General features: G+C 31.1%; 1 protein-coding gene and 1 long non-coding RNA gene across 8 annotated transcripts in view; both read right to left on the bottom strand.

Annotated features, from left to right (window-relative positions):
* Positions 1-17159, bottom strand: part of LOC127723246 (lysine-specific histone demethylase 2-like) — a 46799-nt gene that overhangs the window by 14215 nt on the left and 15425 nt on the right. The window contains exons 7-10 of the mRNA XM_052229809.1: positions 16222-16381; positions 4217-4395; positions 3369-3548; positions 1086-1163 (exon numbers count right to left, since the gene is read on the bottom strand). Of these exons, the coding sequence (XP_052085769.1) occupies positions 1086-1163; positions 3369-3548; positions 4217-4395; positions 16222-16381 (597 nt within the window). The remainder of the gene's footprint in view (positions 1-1085; positions 1164-3368; positions 3549-4216; positions 4396-16221; positions 16382-17159) is intronic.
* LOC127723249 (uncharacterized) lies at positions 5394-15622 on the bottom strand. 7 transcript variants are annotated; one of them, XR_007991958.1, is made up of 5 exons: positions 14740-15622; positions 10857-11254; positions 9942-10339; positions 7601-7998; positions 5394-6569 (listed from the first exon to the last, which is right to left on the bottom strand). It is a non-coding gene; the product is annotated as an uncharacterized LOC127723249 (long non-coding RNA). The 7 variants fall into 7 exon arrangements; XR_007991957.1 differs by lacking the exon at positions 14740-15622 and adding an exon at positions 14090-14254; XR_007991956.1 differs by lacking the exon at positions 14740-15622 and adding an exon at positions 12286-12450.

Here is a 17159-nt window from a genome sequence, read left to right as displayed (position 1 = left end):
CTAAACACAAATTAATTTACCAACAAGTGTATATATTTATATTGAATTTATAGAGGAAAGAGTAAACTTTCCATGATGAATACTATGGTTTAAGCCACCACTTTCAGCCTCCAAATAAACTTTTGCAGCTACAATCCTGCACTCATTTCATGGAAAATTTTGTTAAAATCTTAGTCCTGTAGTAGAAATTCTTACAGGCTTGACAAGATATTTTACAAGCCTGGGCTAGTGGTCCTGTAGCCAATCGTGAAGACTGCACTATGATGAACATAATTTAATACCTACTGGGAATCCCAGGATGTTGTTTTTTCAATAAATTTTCCCCAAAACTACCAAAAAGATATAAATGTTGTTTTGTTTAATTCTTTGAAATTTAAAACCTGTTTTATTCCATTCAATCATTAATAAACTGTTGACACAGAGATATGTCTAGCCTGTTGGCAGAAAACTCAGAAAAAGACAATTTCAAGTTGTTCCTATCAAACTAACTAAAGCAGAAAGCTTAACATCTAAAATTGCTAATTAATTCAAAGTCATTGAACATTGACCTAGGGGGCAGGGCTACAAAAAAGTCTTCAAACTGATAAGTAGTGATATAAATGCAACTTATAGAAAATATCACTGATCTTTCACTATTTGTTCCTACCAAACTAACTTAAGTAGAAAACTTAACAGTTGTTGACTCCCTCACCGCCGCCAGAAAAGCAACAAATATGTCTTGTCTTCCGTGACTTTTCAAATATAGTGAAAAATCAAAACCCAATAAATTTTTTATACAATATAAAAATAAGAAGATGTGGTATGATTGCCAATGAGACAACTCTCAACAAGAGATCAAGGACATAGAAATTAAAAACTATAGGTCACTGTACGGCCTTCAACAATGAGTAAAATTGAAGAATATATTACGTACAACTTCAAGTGTATAAGCATGACTTGAATATGTATTACAAGTTAATATTACTTTAATAGTTTAAATAGTTATTACCCCTGACTGTAATATATTACAATTCATGAAATTAGCAAGACCTTTCACCACTGAACATTGATATCATACATAAGGCCAAATATATTTGTATTCTTACCTTAACACCGAAATGATTAAGTTGATGTGCAGCTGACAAGCCAGAAACTCCTGCTCCTATAATTAACACATGATTGTCCTTAAAAATATAACCTCCTATAATTAACACATGGTTGTTCTTAAAAATATAACCTATAATTAACACATGGTTGTTCTTAAAAATATAACCTCCTATAATTAACACATGGTTGTCCTTAAAAATATAACCTCCTATAATTAACACATGGTTGTCCTTAAAAATATAACCTCCTATAATTAACACAAGGTTTACTTAAAAATATAACCTCATATAATTAACACATGATTGTCCTTCAAAATATAATGATATATTAAAAATTTACAATAGATAGAAAGCTTATAAGTTTTCATTATATCTCAAGTTAATGAATAAAGTATGTATGTTTCAGATTCCAACAGTAAGTGGAAATGTTTTCACAGCTTCTAACCCATGTCTGAAAACCATTAGTACAACTTTAAAGAATACCATTCCCTTTCTCACAAATGTATTAAAAGTTTTATTATTATTTAAATGTGTTAGAAAATATGATGGTCAGAGGTTGTCGTCTTTTTGTTGTAAAGATCTAGAATTCATGGTGTTATTGCCAGATCTGGGCTATTCTCTGTTCATTTTTTTTTCAAAACTTTTTAAGGCTAAAGCAATTATAGATAAACATATTTATTGTTGAAGACCCTATTTTGACTTTTTGATGTCCATTGTTTTTTTGTGTCATTGGGTTTCTGTCTTATTATGCTAATTAATCTATGTACAACATTTACAGCTACTGTTAATTCAAAAAAAATTGAGATGTTTTATCATTGAAAAAAAGTGACGGGATAGGTTTTGCATAAATAAACTCACAGTTTACATTATTTTGATAGCATTATTGTTTGCAGTATTTCCTGAAATTGCAATCCTCAACAATCCCATTAAAAGTGAACGTAAAAATTTCTGAATTAACAGTAATTCTATGATTTAGTTGAAATAAAAATGACCAATATGACTGGTTAGAAATGAAAAATCAGACAAAAGTGCAAAGAAAGTTTACAAGAGTGCACACGCTGAAATGTCTCGCCTGTTTTACTAACCATTGATTTTATGTTGAAAGTCTTAAAGATAAAGGTTTTATTACACATATCACATAAACTTTACATTTTTAAAGATCCATGACAATGAGGTCAAGGTCAGATAAAACTGTCACACAGACATGTACACCTTACAATTATTCCATACACCAAATATAGTTGACCCATTGCTTATGGTAATTGAAAAACAGACCAAAACACAAAAACTTAATGTTAACCAATGAAATATGAATATGGGGTCAAGGTCAGATGATACTGGCTAGACAGACATGTACAAATTACAATCATTCCATACACCAATTATAGTTAACTAATTGCTATTAGTATTTGAAAAACAGACTTAAACACAAAAACTTAACATTGACCAATGAACCATGAAAATGAGGTCAAGGTCAGATGACACTGGCTTGACAGACATGTACACCTTACAATCATTCCATATATAAACCAAATATAGTTGACCTATTGCTTATAATACTTGAAAAACAGACCAAAACACAAAAACTTAACATTGACCAATGAACCATGAAAATGAGGTCAAAGTCAGATGACACCAGCTAGACTGACATGTAAACCTTACAATCATTCCATACACCAAATACTGTTGACCTATTGCTTACAGTACTTGAAAAACAGACCAAAACTAAAAAAAATTAACAATGACCAATGAACCATGAAAATAAGGTCAAGGTCAGATGAAACCTGCCATTCTGACACGTACCCCTTATAATCATTCCATACACCACATATAGTTGACCTGCTGCTTGTAGTATCTGAGAAATGGACCTAATCATGTAGTTTTAACCTTGATCACTGATCCATGAATTTAGGTCGGGGTCAGGTTAATCCTGTCAGATGGACATGTAGACATTGCAAGGAACCCATATACCAAATATATTTATCCTATTACTCATAACAATCAAGAAATTCACATGACAAAAAAACTGTAATTTTTTTTCAAGCAGTTGCTGAACCATGAAAATGAGGTCAAGGACAATGGGCATATGACAGATGAAAACTTCGTTACATAAGGTATCTGCATACAAGGTATGAAGATTCCAGGTCTTCTACCTTCTGATATATAAAGCTTTATACAAATAGTTTACGCCACCGGATAGTAATACCTATGTCTTGCATACTGCCACTTTCGTCGCAGGCGAGGCAAAAATATTTTTCTGCAGTCTAATTTCTTAAATCAAACCTGAGGTAGAATATCTTTCGGCATAAAGTCTATTTCCTTTGGCAATGACAACAGTCCAAAGTTGATGAGGCCTCGTCTTGTCAGATGCCACAATATACTCTGAAGGCTGTTTATACACCAGATACGTGTCATTCCACGGCAAATGATAAATGGACCGCATCTCTCATGAGATAACCATTTCTGTAAACATACAAAGCATACAAAACATGTTTGTTTAAAGCAAGTGTTAAGAACCCTGCGACTCTTTTCACAAAATATCTTACGATCAAAATTGATCACGATCAAAATTGATCGTAAGTTATACTGAAATGTGTATGACTTTAATACGACTATTTTTACTTTTAAGATTTTTTGTGAAAAGAGTCGCAGATCTTCAAAAAGACTTAACATTTTTGGTATCCAACATTTCCTGAAATCACAAAAATAAATATTGAATTTGTATTGGTTGGTCAACAATCACAATAATATATGCAAGCAAAAATTTCTGTACTCAAACTCTATATATATCATAATTTTGTGAGTCACAAGGACAAAATGATTACTTTTTTTGTTTATAACCTGCCTTTTATTTTAGTATTAAAGTTCAAGTTTTATGAAAGCTTTAAAATGGATTGACGTAAAGAGAATTTAATGCAAGTTGCATTAAATATTTTTTCACATGAAAAAATGTTAAATTCAAGAGCTGTTTTGCTCTGGTACATTTGCTACCTTAAATTAAGAAACAAGCCTACAAAACCGTTGAACTGCTTTATTTGAATTACATTCATGTTCAAATGGATATATGCAGTGACATATCTTTATAAAGCAGAAATAAAATAAAAGTTAGGTTTCACAATAGGTATTCTCACCTTTGGATTCAAATTCCACAAAGTCACACAAACATTCCTGATAGCTAAATATAGTGTGGGAATTTTGGCAAACTCAGGAAATTCTGTTAATTCTAATTCATCCATTGCCCCTGGCTGAAAACATCGAGCTGGTTCGGACTGGTCACTTGTTACAAAGGGGGATAAATAGGCTGGCATATCTGGAATTTAATTCATATAAATACAAACGTTACAATCTTAAAGGGGCATTAGCTACGAGATATGAAAAAAATTAGAATATGATTTAGTTTGTTTCAATCATTAATAAAAGAGAAATAATGAAATAATAATTGGCTTTTAGCAGCCAATTTGGTTCAAATTTGTCAAAATAAGCAAATAAACATCGCTGATGTATTATTCACTTGCAAGTGAATAATTTTACCTTATTGAATCCTTATTCATGTGACCTTCAATTTAACCCATTAGCTAGAGATTGGTTACGCATGAAGTAGGCGTGTTCAGTTATTAAAATGAAAAGAATGTCAACATTGAAAGTGAAACAAGGGTAAACCATTTGATTGACTGATTCGATCCACATAAACTGTTATCACAGAGATATGTCTCGCCTTTTTGTAATTCTGATAATGCAAATGTTGAAATTAAAATAGCAATTCTTTAACTAAATATTCAAAGTCAATGAACCATGACTGAAGGTACATGGCTAAACAATCTCCATGGAAATGAGATGTGCCAATGCTAATACAACTGCAAACCAAATACCATTGACTTACCATAAGTCGTTCCCTTTAAACAAACCTAAACACAAACATTAACTTGTAAACTATGTAAAAGTTTCAAAGTCAATGAACCATGATGAGGGGGTGGGGCTATAGAATCTCCATGAAAACAAGACTTAATAAAATGCTTCGCTGGGCGCAGCTTGATACGACCGCAGAGGTCGAACCCTGAACAGTTGGGGCAAGTATGGACACAACATTCAAGCTTGATACAGCTCTGAATTTGGATTGTGATTAAATATTTGACACAGCATAGGTTTCTGACACAGAAAGAATGTGGTCTAAGAACTTCAATTTTTTTAATTTACCTATTATGGTCCAATGTCCAAAATCAAAATACATGTTTAGATTCAGCATATCAAAGTACCCCAAGAATTCAATTTTTGTTGAAATCAAAACTAAGTTTAATTTTGGATCCCCAAATTGGACAAACTTGAAAACTGGTCCCATAATCAAAAATCTTAACACATGTTTAGATTCAGCATATCAAAGTACCCCAAGAATTCAATTTTTGTTAAAATCAAACTAAGTTTAATTTTGGACCCTTTGGACCTTAATGTAGACCAATTTAAAAATGGGACCCAAAATTAAAAATCTAAAATCACGGTTAGATTTGGCATATCAAAGAACCCCAATAATTCAATTTTTGATGAAATCAAACAAAGTTTAATTTTGGACCCTTTTGAACTCAATATGAACCAATTTGATAGCGGGCCCACAAATAAAAAATCTAAATACATGGTAAGATTCAGCATATCAAAGAACCCCATATATTCAATTTTTGTTGAAATCAAACAAAGTTTAATTTTGGACCCCAATTTGGACCAACTTGAAAACTGGGCCAAAAATCTAAAATCTAAATACATGTTTAGATTCAGCATATCAAAGAACCCCAAGAATTCAATTTTTGTTAAAATCAAACTAAGTTTAATTTTGGACCCTTTTGACCTCAATGTGGACAAAGTTGATAACGGGGCCCAAAAATCAAAAATCTAAATACATGGTTAGATTCAGCATATCAAAGAACCCCATATATTCAATTTTTGTTGAAATCAAACAAAGTTAAATTTTGGACCCCAATTTGGACCAACTTGAAAACTGGGCCACAAATACAAAATCTAAATACATGGTTAGATTCAGCATATCAAAGAACCCCATATATTCAATTTTTGTTGAAATCAAACAAAGTTTAATTTTGGACCCCAATTTGGACCAACTTGAAAACTGGGCCACAAATAAAAAATCTAAATACATGGTTAGATTCAGCATATCAAAGAACCCCATATATTCAATTTTTGTTGAAATCAAACAAAGTTTAATTTTGGACCCCAATTTGGACCAACTTGAAAACTGGGCCCATTATCAAAAATCTAAACACATGTTTAGATTCAGCATATCAAAGAACCCCAAGAATTCAATTTTTGTTAAAATCAAACTAAGTTTAATTTTGGACCCTTTTGACCTCAATGTGGACAAAGTTGATAACGGGGCCCAAAAATCAAAAATCTAAATACATGGTTAGATTCAGCATATCAAAGAACCCCATATATTCAATTTTTGTTGAAATCAAACAAAGTTTAATTTTGGACCCTTTTGACCTCAATATGAACCAATTTGATAGCAGCTGGGTCCACAAATAAAAAATCTAAATACATGGTTAGATTCAGCATATCAAAGAACCCCATATATTCAATTTTTGTTGAAATCAAACAAAGTTTAATTTTGGACCCCAATTTGGACCAACTTGAAAACTGGGCCACAAATAAAAAATCTAAATACATGGTTAGATTCAGCATATCAAAGAACCCCATATTTTCAATTTTTGTTGAAATCAAACAAAGTTTAATTTTGGACCCCAATTTGGACCAACTTGAAAACTGGGCCACAAATAAAAAATCTAAATACATGGTTAGATTCAGCATATCAAAGAACCCCATATATTCAATTTTTGTTGAAATCAAACAAAGTTTAATTTTGGACCCCAATTTGGACCAACTTGAAAACTGGGCCAAAAATCTAAAATCTAAATACATGTTTAGATTCAGCATATCAAAGAACCCCAAGAATTCAATTTTTGTTAAAATCAAACTAAGTTTAATTTTGGACCCTTTTGACCTCAATGTGGACAAAGTTGATAACGGGGCCCAAAAATCAAAAATCTAAATACATGGTTAGATTCAGCATATCAAAGAACCCCATATATTCAATTTTTGTTGAAATCAAACAAAGTTAAATTTTGGACCCCAATTTGGACCAACTTGAAAACTGGGGCACAAATACAAAATCTAAATACATGGTTAGATTCAGCATATCAAAGAACCCCATATATTCAATTTTTGTTGAAATCAAACAAAGTTTAATTTTGGACCCCAATTTGGACCAACTTGAAAACTGGGCCACAAATAAAAAATCTAAATACATGGTTAGATTCAGCATATCAAAGAACCCCATATATTCAATTTTTGTTGAAATCAAACAAAGTTTAATTTTGGACCCCAATTTGGACCAACTTGAAAACTGGGCCCATTATCAAAAATCTAAACACATGTTTAGATTCAGCATATCAAAGAACCCCAAGAATTCAATTTTTGTTAAAATCAAACTAAGTTTAATTTTGGACCCTTTTGACCTCAATATGAACCAATTTGATAGCAGGGTCCACAAATAAAAAATCTAAATACATGGTTAGATTCAGCATATCAAAGAACCCCATATATTCAATTTTTGTTGAAATCAAACAAAGTTTAATTTTGGACCCCAATTTGGACCAACTTGAAAACTGGGCCCATTATCAAAAATCTAAACACATGTTTAGATTCAGCATATCAAAGAACCCCAAGAATTCAATTTTTGTTAAAATCAAACTAAGTTTAATTTTGGACCCTTTTGACCTCAATGTGGACAAAGTTGATAACGGGGCCCAAAAATCAAAAATCTAAATACATGGTTAGATTCAGCATATCAAAGAACCCCATATATTCAATTTTTGTTGAAATCAAACAAAGTTTAATTTTGGACCCTTTTGACCTCAATATGAACCAATTTGATAGCAGCTGGGTCCACAAATAAAAAATCTAAATACATGGTTAGATTCAGCATATCAAAGAACCCCATATATTCAATTTTTGTTGAAATCAAACAAAGTTTAATTTTGGACCCCAATTTGGACCAACTTGAAAACTGGGCTACAAATAAAAAATCTAAATACATGGTTAGATTCAGCATATCAAAGAACCCCATATATTCAATTTTTGTTGAAATCAAACAAAGTTTAATTTTGGACCCCAATTTGGACCAACTTGAAAACTGGGCCACAAATAAAAAATCTAAATACATGGTTAGATTCAGCATATCAAAGAACCCCATATATTCAATTTTTGTTGAAATCAAACAAAGTTTAATTTTGGACCCCAATTTGGACCAACTTGAAAACTGGGCCAAAAATCTAAAATCTAAATACATGTTTAGATTCAGCATATCAAAGAACCCCAAGAATTCAATTTTTGTTAAAATCAAACTAAGTTTAATTTTGGACCCTTTTGACCTCAATGTGGACAAAGTTGATAACGGGGCCCAAAAATCAAAAATCTAAATACATGGTTAGATTCAGCATATCAAAGAACCCCATATATTCAATTTTTGTTGAAATCAAACAAAGTTAAATTTTGGACCCCAATTTGGACCAACTTGAAAACTGGGCCACAAATACAAAATCTAAATACATGGTTAGATTCAGCATATCAAAGAACCCCATATATTCAATTTTTGTTGAAATCAAACAAAGTTTAATTTTGGACCCCAATTTGGACCAACTTGAAAACTGGGCCACAAATAAAAAATCTAAATACATGGTTAGATTCAGCATATCAAAGAACCCCATATATTCAATTTTTGTTGAAATCAAACAAAGTTTAATTTTGGACCCCAATTTGGACCAACTTGAAAACTGGGCCCATTATCAAAAATCTAAACACATGTTTAGATTCAGCATATCAAAGAACCCCAAGAATTCAATTTTTGTTAAAATCAAACTAAGTTTAATTTTGGACCCTTTTGACCTCAATATGAACCAATTTGATAGCAGGGTCCACAAATAAAAAATCTAAATACATGGTTAGATTCAGCATATCAAAGAACCCCATATATTCAATTTTTGTTGAAATCAAACAAAGTTTAATTTTGGACCCCAATTTGGACCAACTTGAAAACTGGGCCACAAATACAAAATCTAAATACATGGTTAGATTCAGCATATCAAAGAACCCCTTATATTCAATTTTTGTTGAAATCAAACAAAGTTTAATTTTGGACCCCAATTTGGACCAACTTGAAAACTGGGCCACAAATAAAAAATCTAAATACATGGTTAGATTCAGCATATCAAAGAACCCCATATATTCAATTTTTGTTGAAATCAAACAAAGTTTAATTTTGGACCCCAATTTGGACCAACTTGAAAACTGGGCCCATTATCAAAAATCTAAACACATGTTTAGATTCAGCATATCAAAGAACCCCAAGAATTCAATTTTTGTTAAAATCAAACTAAGTTTAATTTTGGACCCTTTTGACCTCAATGTGGACAAAGTTGATAACGGGGCCCAAAAATCAAAAATCTAAATACATGGTTAGATTCAGCATATCAAAGAACCCCATATATTCAATTTTTGTTGAAATCAAACAAAGTTTAATTTTGGACCCTTTTGACCTCAATATGAACCAATTTGATAGCAGGGTCCACAAATAAAAAATCTAAATACATGGTTAGATTCAGCATATCAAAGAACCCCATATATTCAATTTTTGTTGAAATCAAACAAAGTTTAATTTTGGACCCCAATTTGGACCAACTTGAAAACTGGGCCCATTATCAAAAATCTAAACACATGTTTAGATTCAGCATATCAAAGAACCCCAAGAATTCAATTTTTGTTAAAATCAAACTAAGTTTAATTTTGGACCCTTTTGACCTCAATATGAACCAATTTGATAGCAGGGTCCACAAATAAAAAATCTAAATACATGGTTAGATTCAGCATATCAAAGAACCCCATATATTCAATTTTTGTTGAAATCAAACAAAGTTTAATTTTGGACCCCAATTTGGACCAACTTGAAAACTGGGCCCATTATCAAAAATCTAAACACATGTTTAGATTCAGCATATCAAAGAACCCCAAGAATTCAATTTTTGTTAAAATCAAACTAATTTTAATTTTGGACCCTTTTGACCTCAATGTGGACAAAGTTGATAACGGGGCCCAAAAATCAAAAATCTAAATACATGGTTAGATTCAGCATATCAAAGAACCCCATATATTCAATTTTTGTTGAAATCAAACAAAGTTTAATTTTGGACCCTTTTGACCTCAATATGAACCAATTTGATAGCAGCTGGGTCCACAAATAAAAAATCTAAATACATGGTTAGATTCAGCATATCAAAGAACCCCATATATTCAATTTTTGTTGAAATCAAACAAAGTTTAATTTTGGACCCCAATTTGGACCAACTTGAAAACTGGGCTACAAATAAAAAATCTAAATACATGGTTAGATTCAGCATATCAAAGAACCCCATATATTCAATTTTTGTTGAAATCAAACAAAGTTTAATTTTGGACCCCAATTTGGACCAACTTGAAAACTGGGCCACAAATAAAAAATCTAAATACATGGTTAGATTCAGCATATCAAAGAACCCCATATATTCAATTTTTGTTGAAATCAAACAAAGTTTAATTTTGGACCCCAATTTGGACCAACTTGAAAACTGGGCCCATTATCAAAAATCTAAACACATGTTTAGATTCAGCATATCAAAGAACCCCAAGAATTCAATTTTTGTTAAAATCAAACTAAGTTTAATTTTGGACCCTTTTGACCTCAATATGAACCAATTTGATAGCAGGGTCCACAAATAAAAAATCTAAATACATGGTTAGATTCAGCATATCAAAGAACCCCATATATTCAATTTTTGTTGAAATCAAACAAAGTTTAATTTTGGACCCCAATTTGGACCAACTTGAAAACTGGGCCCATTATCAAAAATCTAAACACATGTTTAGATTCAGCATATCAAAGAACCCCAAGAATTCAATTTTTGTTAAAATCAAACCAAGTTTAATTTTGGACCCTTTTGACCTCAATGTGGACAAAGTTGATAACGGGGCCCAAAAATCAAAAATCTAAATACATGGTTAGATTCAGCATATCAAAGAACCCCATATATTCAATTTTTGTTGAAATCAAACAAAGTTTAATTTTGGACCCTTTTGACCTCAATATGAACCAATTTGATAGCAGCTGGGTCCACAAATAAAAAATCTAAATACATGGTTAGATTCAGCATATCAAAGAACCCCATATATTCAATTTTTGTTGAAATCAAACAAAGTTTAATTTTGGACCCCAATTTGGACCAACTTGAAAACTGGGCTACAAATAAAAAATCTAAATACATGGTTAGATTCAGCATATCAAAGAACCCCATATATTCAATTTTTGTTGAAATCAAACAAAGTTTAATTTTGGACCCCAATTTGGACCAACTTGAAAACTGGGCCACAAATAAAAAATCTAAATACATGGTTAGATTCAGCATATCAAAGAACCCCATATATTCAATTTTTGTTGAAATCAAACAAAGTTTAATTTTGGACCCCAATTTGGACCAACTTGAAAACTGGGCCAAAAATCTAAAATCTAAATACATGTTTAGATTCAGCATATCAAAGAACCCCAAGAATTCAATTTTTGTTAAAATCAAACTAAGTTTAATTTTGGACCCTTTTGACCTCAATGTGGACAAAGTTGATAACGGGGCCCAAAAATCAAAAATCTAAATACATGGTTAGATTCAGCATATCAAAGAACCCCATATATTCAATTTTTGTTGAAATCAAACAAAGTTAAATTTTGGACCCCAATTTGGACCAACTTGAAAACTGGGCCACAAATACAAAATCTAAATACATGGTTAGATTCAGCATATCAAAGAACCCCATATATTCAATTTTTGTTGAAATCAAACAAAGTTTAATTTTGGACCCCAATTTGGACCAACTTGAAAACTGGGCCACAAATAAAAAATCTAAATACATGGTTAGATTCAGCATATCAAAGAACCCCATATATTCAATTTTTGTTGAAATCAAACAAAGTTTAATTTTGGACCCCAATTTGGACCAACTTGAAAACTGGGCCCATTATCAAAAATCTAAACACATGTTTAGATTCAGCATATCAAAGAACCCCAAGAATTCAATTTTTGTTAAAATCAAACTAAGTTTAATTTTGGACCCTTTTGACCTCAATATGAACCAATTTGATAGCAGGGTCCACAAATAAAAAATCTAAATACATGGTTAGATTCAGCATATCAAAGAACCCCATATATTCAATTTTTGTTGAAATCAAACAAAGTTTAATTTTGGACCCCAATTTGGACCAACTTGAAAACTGGGCCACAAATACAAAATCTAAATACATGGTTAGATTCAGCATATCAAAGAACCCCATATATTCAATTTTTGTTGAAATCAAACAAAGTTTAATTTTGGACCCCAATTTGGACCAACTTGAAAACTGGGCCACAAATAAAAAATCTAAATACATGGTTAGATTCAGCATATCAAAGAACCCCATATATTCAATTTTTGTTGAAATCAAACAAAGTTTAATTTTGGACCCCAATTTGGACCAACTTGAAAACTGGGCCACAAATAAAAAATCTAAACACATGTTTAGATTCAGCATATCAAAGAACCCCAAGAATTCAATTTTTGTTAAAATCAAACTAAGTTTAATTTTGGACCCTTTTGACCTCAATGTGGACAAAGTTGATAACGGGGCCCAAAAATCAAAAATCTAAATACATGGTTAGATTCAGCATATCAAAGAACCCCATATATTCAATTTTTGTTGAAATCAAACAAAGTTTAATTTTGGACCCTTTTGACCTCAATATGAACCAATTTGATAGCAGGGTCCACAAATAAAAAATCTAAATACATGGTTAGATTCAGCATATCAAAGAACCCCATATATTCAATTTTTGTTGAAATCAAACAAAGTTTCATTTTGGACCCCAATTTGGACCAACTTGAAAACAGGGCCACAAATAAAAAATCTAAATACATGGTTAGATTCAGCATATCAAAGAACCCCATATATTCAATTTTTGTTGAAATCAAACAAAGTTTAATTTTGGACCCCAATTTGGACCAACTTGAAAACTGGGCCACAAATAAAAAATCTATATACATGGTTAGATTCAGCATATCAAAGAACCCCATATATTCAATTTTTGTTGAAATCAAACAAAGTTTAATTTTGGACCCCAATTTGGACCAACTTGAAAACTGGGCCACAAATAAAAAATCTAAATACATGGTTAGATTCAGCATATCAAAGAACCCCATATATTCAATTTTTGTTGAAATCAAACAAAGTTTAATTTTGGACCCCAATTTGGACCAACTTGAAAACTGGGCCAAAAATCTAAAATCTAAATACATGTTTAGATTCAGCATATCAAAGAACCCCAAGAATTCAATTTTTGTTAAAATCAAACTAAGTTTAATTTTGGACCCTTATGACCTCAATGTGGACAAAGTTGATAACGGGGCCCAAAAATCAAAAATCTAAATACATGGTTAGATTCAGCATATCAAAGAACCCCATATATTCAATTTTTGTTGAAATCAAACAAAGTTAAATTTTGGACCCCAATTTGGACCAACTTGAAAACTGGGCCACAAATACAAAATCTAAATACATGGTTAGATTCAGCATATCAAAGAACCCCATATATTCAATTTTTGTTGAAATCAAACAAAGTTTAATTTTGGACCCCAATTTGGACCAACTTGAAAACTGGGCCACAAATAAAAAATCTAAATACATGGTTAGATTCAGCATATCAAAGAACCCCATATATTCAATTTTTGTTGAAATCAAACAAAGTTTAATTTTGGACCCCAATTTGGACCAACTTGAAAACTGGGCCCATTATCAAAAATCTAAACACATGTTTAGATTCAGCATATCAAAGAACCCCAAGAATTCAATTTTTGTTAAAATCAAACTAAGTTTAATTTTGGACCCTTTTGACCTCAATATGAACCAATTTGATAGCAGGGTCCACAAATAAAAAATCTAAATACATGGTTAGATTCAGCATATCAAAGAACCCCATATATTCAATTTTTGTTGAAATCAAACAAAGTTTAATTTTGGACCCCAATTTGGACCAACTTGAAAACTGGGCCACAAATACAAAATCTAAATACATGGTTAGATTCAGCATATCAAAGAACCCCATATATTCAATTTTTGTTGAAATCAAACAAAGTTTAATTTTGGACCCCAATTTGGACCAACTTGAAAACTGGGCCACAAATAAAAAATCTAAATACATGGTTAGATTCAGCATATCAAAGAACCCCATATATTCAATTTTTGTTGAAATCAAACAAAGTTTAATTTTGGACCCCAATTTGGACCAACTTGAAAACTGGGCCACAAATAAAAAATCTAAACACATGTTTAGATTCAGCATATCAAAGAACCCCAAGAATTCAATTTTTGTTAAAATCAAACTAAGTTTAATTTTGGACCCTTTTGACCTCAATGTGGACAAAGTTGATAACGGGGCCCAAAAATCAAAAATCTAACTACATGGTTAGATTCAGCATATCAAAGAACCCCATATATTCAATTTTTGTTGAAATCAAACAAAGTTTAATTTTGGACCCTTTTGACCTCAATATGAACCAATTTGATAGCAGGGTCCACAAATAAAAAATCTAAATACATGGTTAGATTCAGCATATCAAAGAACCCCATATATTCAATTTTTGTTGAAATCAAACAAAGTTTAATTTTGGACCCCAATTTGGACCAACTTGAAAACAGGGCCACAAATAAAAAATCTAAATACATGGTTAGATTCAGCATATCAAAGAACCCCATATATTCAATTTTTGTTGAAATCAAACAAAGTTTAATTTTGGACCCCAATTTGGACCAACTTGAAAACTGGGCCACAAATAAAAAATCTATATACATGGTTAGATTCAGCATATCAAAGAACCCCATATATTCAATTTTTGTTGAAATCAAACAAAGTTTAATTTTGGACCCCAATTTGGACCAACTTGAAAACTGGGCCACAAATAAAAAATCTAAATACATGGTTAGATTCAGCATATCAAAGAACCCCATATATTCAATTTTTGTTGAAATCAAACAAAGTTTAATTTTGGACCCCAATTTGGACCAACTTGAAAACTGGGCCACAAATAAAAAATCTATATACATGGTTAGATTCAGCATATCAAAGAACCCCATATATTCAATTTTTGTTAAAATCAAACAAAGTTTAATTTTGGACCCTTTGGACCTTAATGTAGACCAATTTGAAAACTGGACCAAAAATTAAAAATCTAAATACACGGTTAGATTCGGCATAACAAATAAATAAATGTGGTCAAAGATTTTACAAATATAATGCGCCATACTGTCCAATTAAAGATTACTTCTTGAAATTTTTCAATATTTGAAATTTGAAAAAAAAAAAATATTTGAAGAATAATTCTTTTTAATTTCTGAAATCTGAAATGAGAAAAAATTGACCCCCCACAATTTCTTTAAACACCCCCCCCCCCTTTTTTTTCCCCAAAAAATTCTTTCCCTCAAGATATGGTCATAATCTCAATTCAAATTTCCAATGGAGTTTGCAACCATAATTACCCATTTAAATTTACCATAGTGCTAACTTAATCTATTTTATAATAGAATTTAAAACATAGTGTCAAATCTTTCATATGGATTTTGTTGTAAAAAAAAAGATGCAACATTTGCAGATATTTTTACTGGTCTTCCTTTATAAATATGCATTTCTTTAAACAAAATTTAAAAGCAGTGTAAGGGAAGTAACCAAAACGTTGTATTTGGATTACCTCCCTTACACTGTTTTAAATTATCTTAATTGTTCATTAACCATTACTTTATACATAATTTAAAAGCAGTGTAAGGGAGATAATTTCAATGATGTATTTGATTTATCAAAAAAGTCATTCATATTTGTAATTACAAATAGTAAAACCCTACATACGTGTCTTCATCTAGTAACAAAATCAAAATATGTCAATTTAATTTAATCATTAAACAATATTGAATTGAAACTATTTATTGCTTTTTTTTTAATCATGGTTGACTAAAGAATCTTAATTAGTATTTAACCTGGAGATTTAGATTGGTTGAAGACTTCCATGTCTGTGGCAGACATTCCAACACAATCAGGAAAATAGGAGGACAGGAATGGGAAAGCTGGCGAATTCTTCAAATATGGTGGCGCTATCAACTGTGTCATCCAATTATAGTCTTTGGTGTACTCTACTCTCTAAAATAAACAAGAGAAAGTTAGCCAGATCAACCTTGTTCCCTGAACTGACATATGGTATGACATACACAATAAAATTGTTGTAAAATAAAAAAAAAGTAGTCTAGGAACAAAACTGTTATAGATGCCTTATTCTGATTCCCAATATACAGGAAAACCATTTTTGACTGTTGTTTAATTTGTCTTTTTTTTAATTGCCCTCTTTGTAATTTTAAATAAACAGCTGCGCCATGAGCGCATGATACGCCCGTCGTCTTGTGTGTGAATTTTTATGCAATAAGCATAAATAGTTTCTGACATACGGCGTGACATGCGAAAACCCCCTTTTTTTTTTTTACAAAAAACTCAATATCTATAAAATAAAATTTTGAATCAAAACCAAAAAGTATACAGATCTTTAGATTAATATAACTAAGAAGTGTGTAAAATTTTAAGCAATAATCATAAATCGTTTTTGAGATACGGCGCGACATGTGAAAACACCCCTTTTAAAAAAAAAAATCAATATCTCAAAAATAAAATTTTGAATCAAAACCAAAAAGTATACAGATCTTTAGATTAATATAACTAAGAAGTGTGTAAAATTTTAAGCAATAATCATAAATCATTTTTGAGATATGGCGCGACATGTGAAAAACCCCTCCCCCTTTTTTTACAAAATACTCAATAACTCAAAAATAAAATTTTGAATCAAAACCAAAAAGTATACAGATCTTAAGGTTAATATAACTAAGAAGTGTGTAAAGTTTTAAGCAATAATCATAAATTGTTTTTGAGA

Source organism: Mytilus californianus, unplaced genomic scaffold (assembly GCF_021869535.1).
Source record: "Mytilus californianus isolate M0D057914Y unplaced genomic scaffold, xbMytCali1.0.p SCAF_13, whole genome shotgun sequence".
In the NCBI taxonomy this organism is placed as follows: domain Eukaryota; kingdom Metazoa; phylum Mollusca; class Bivalvia; order Mytilida; family Mytilidae; genus Mytilus; species Mytilus californianus.
This window is presented reverse-complemented; position numbering and strand designations above follow the sequence as displayed.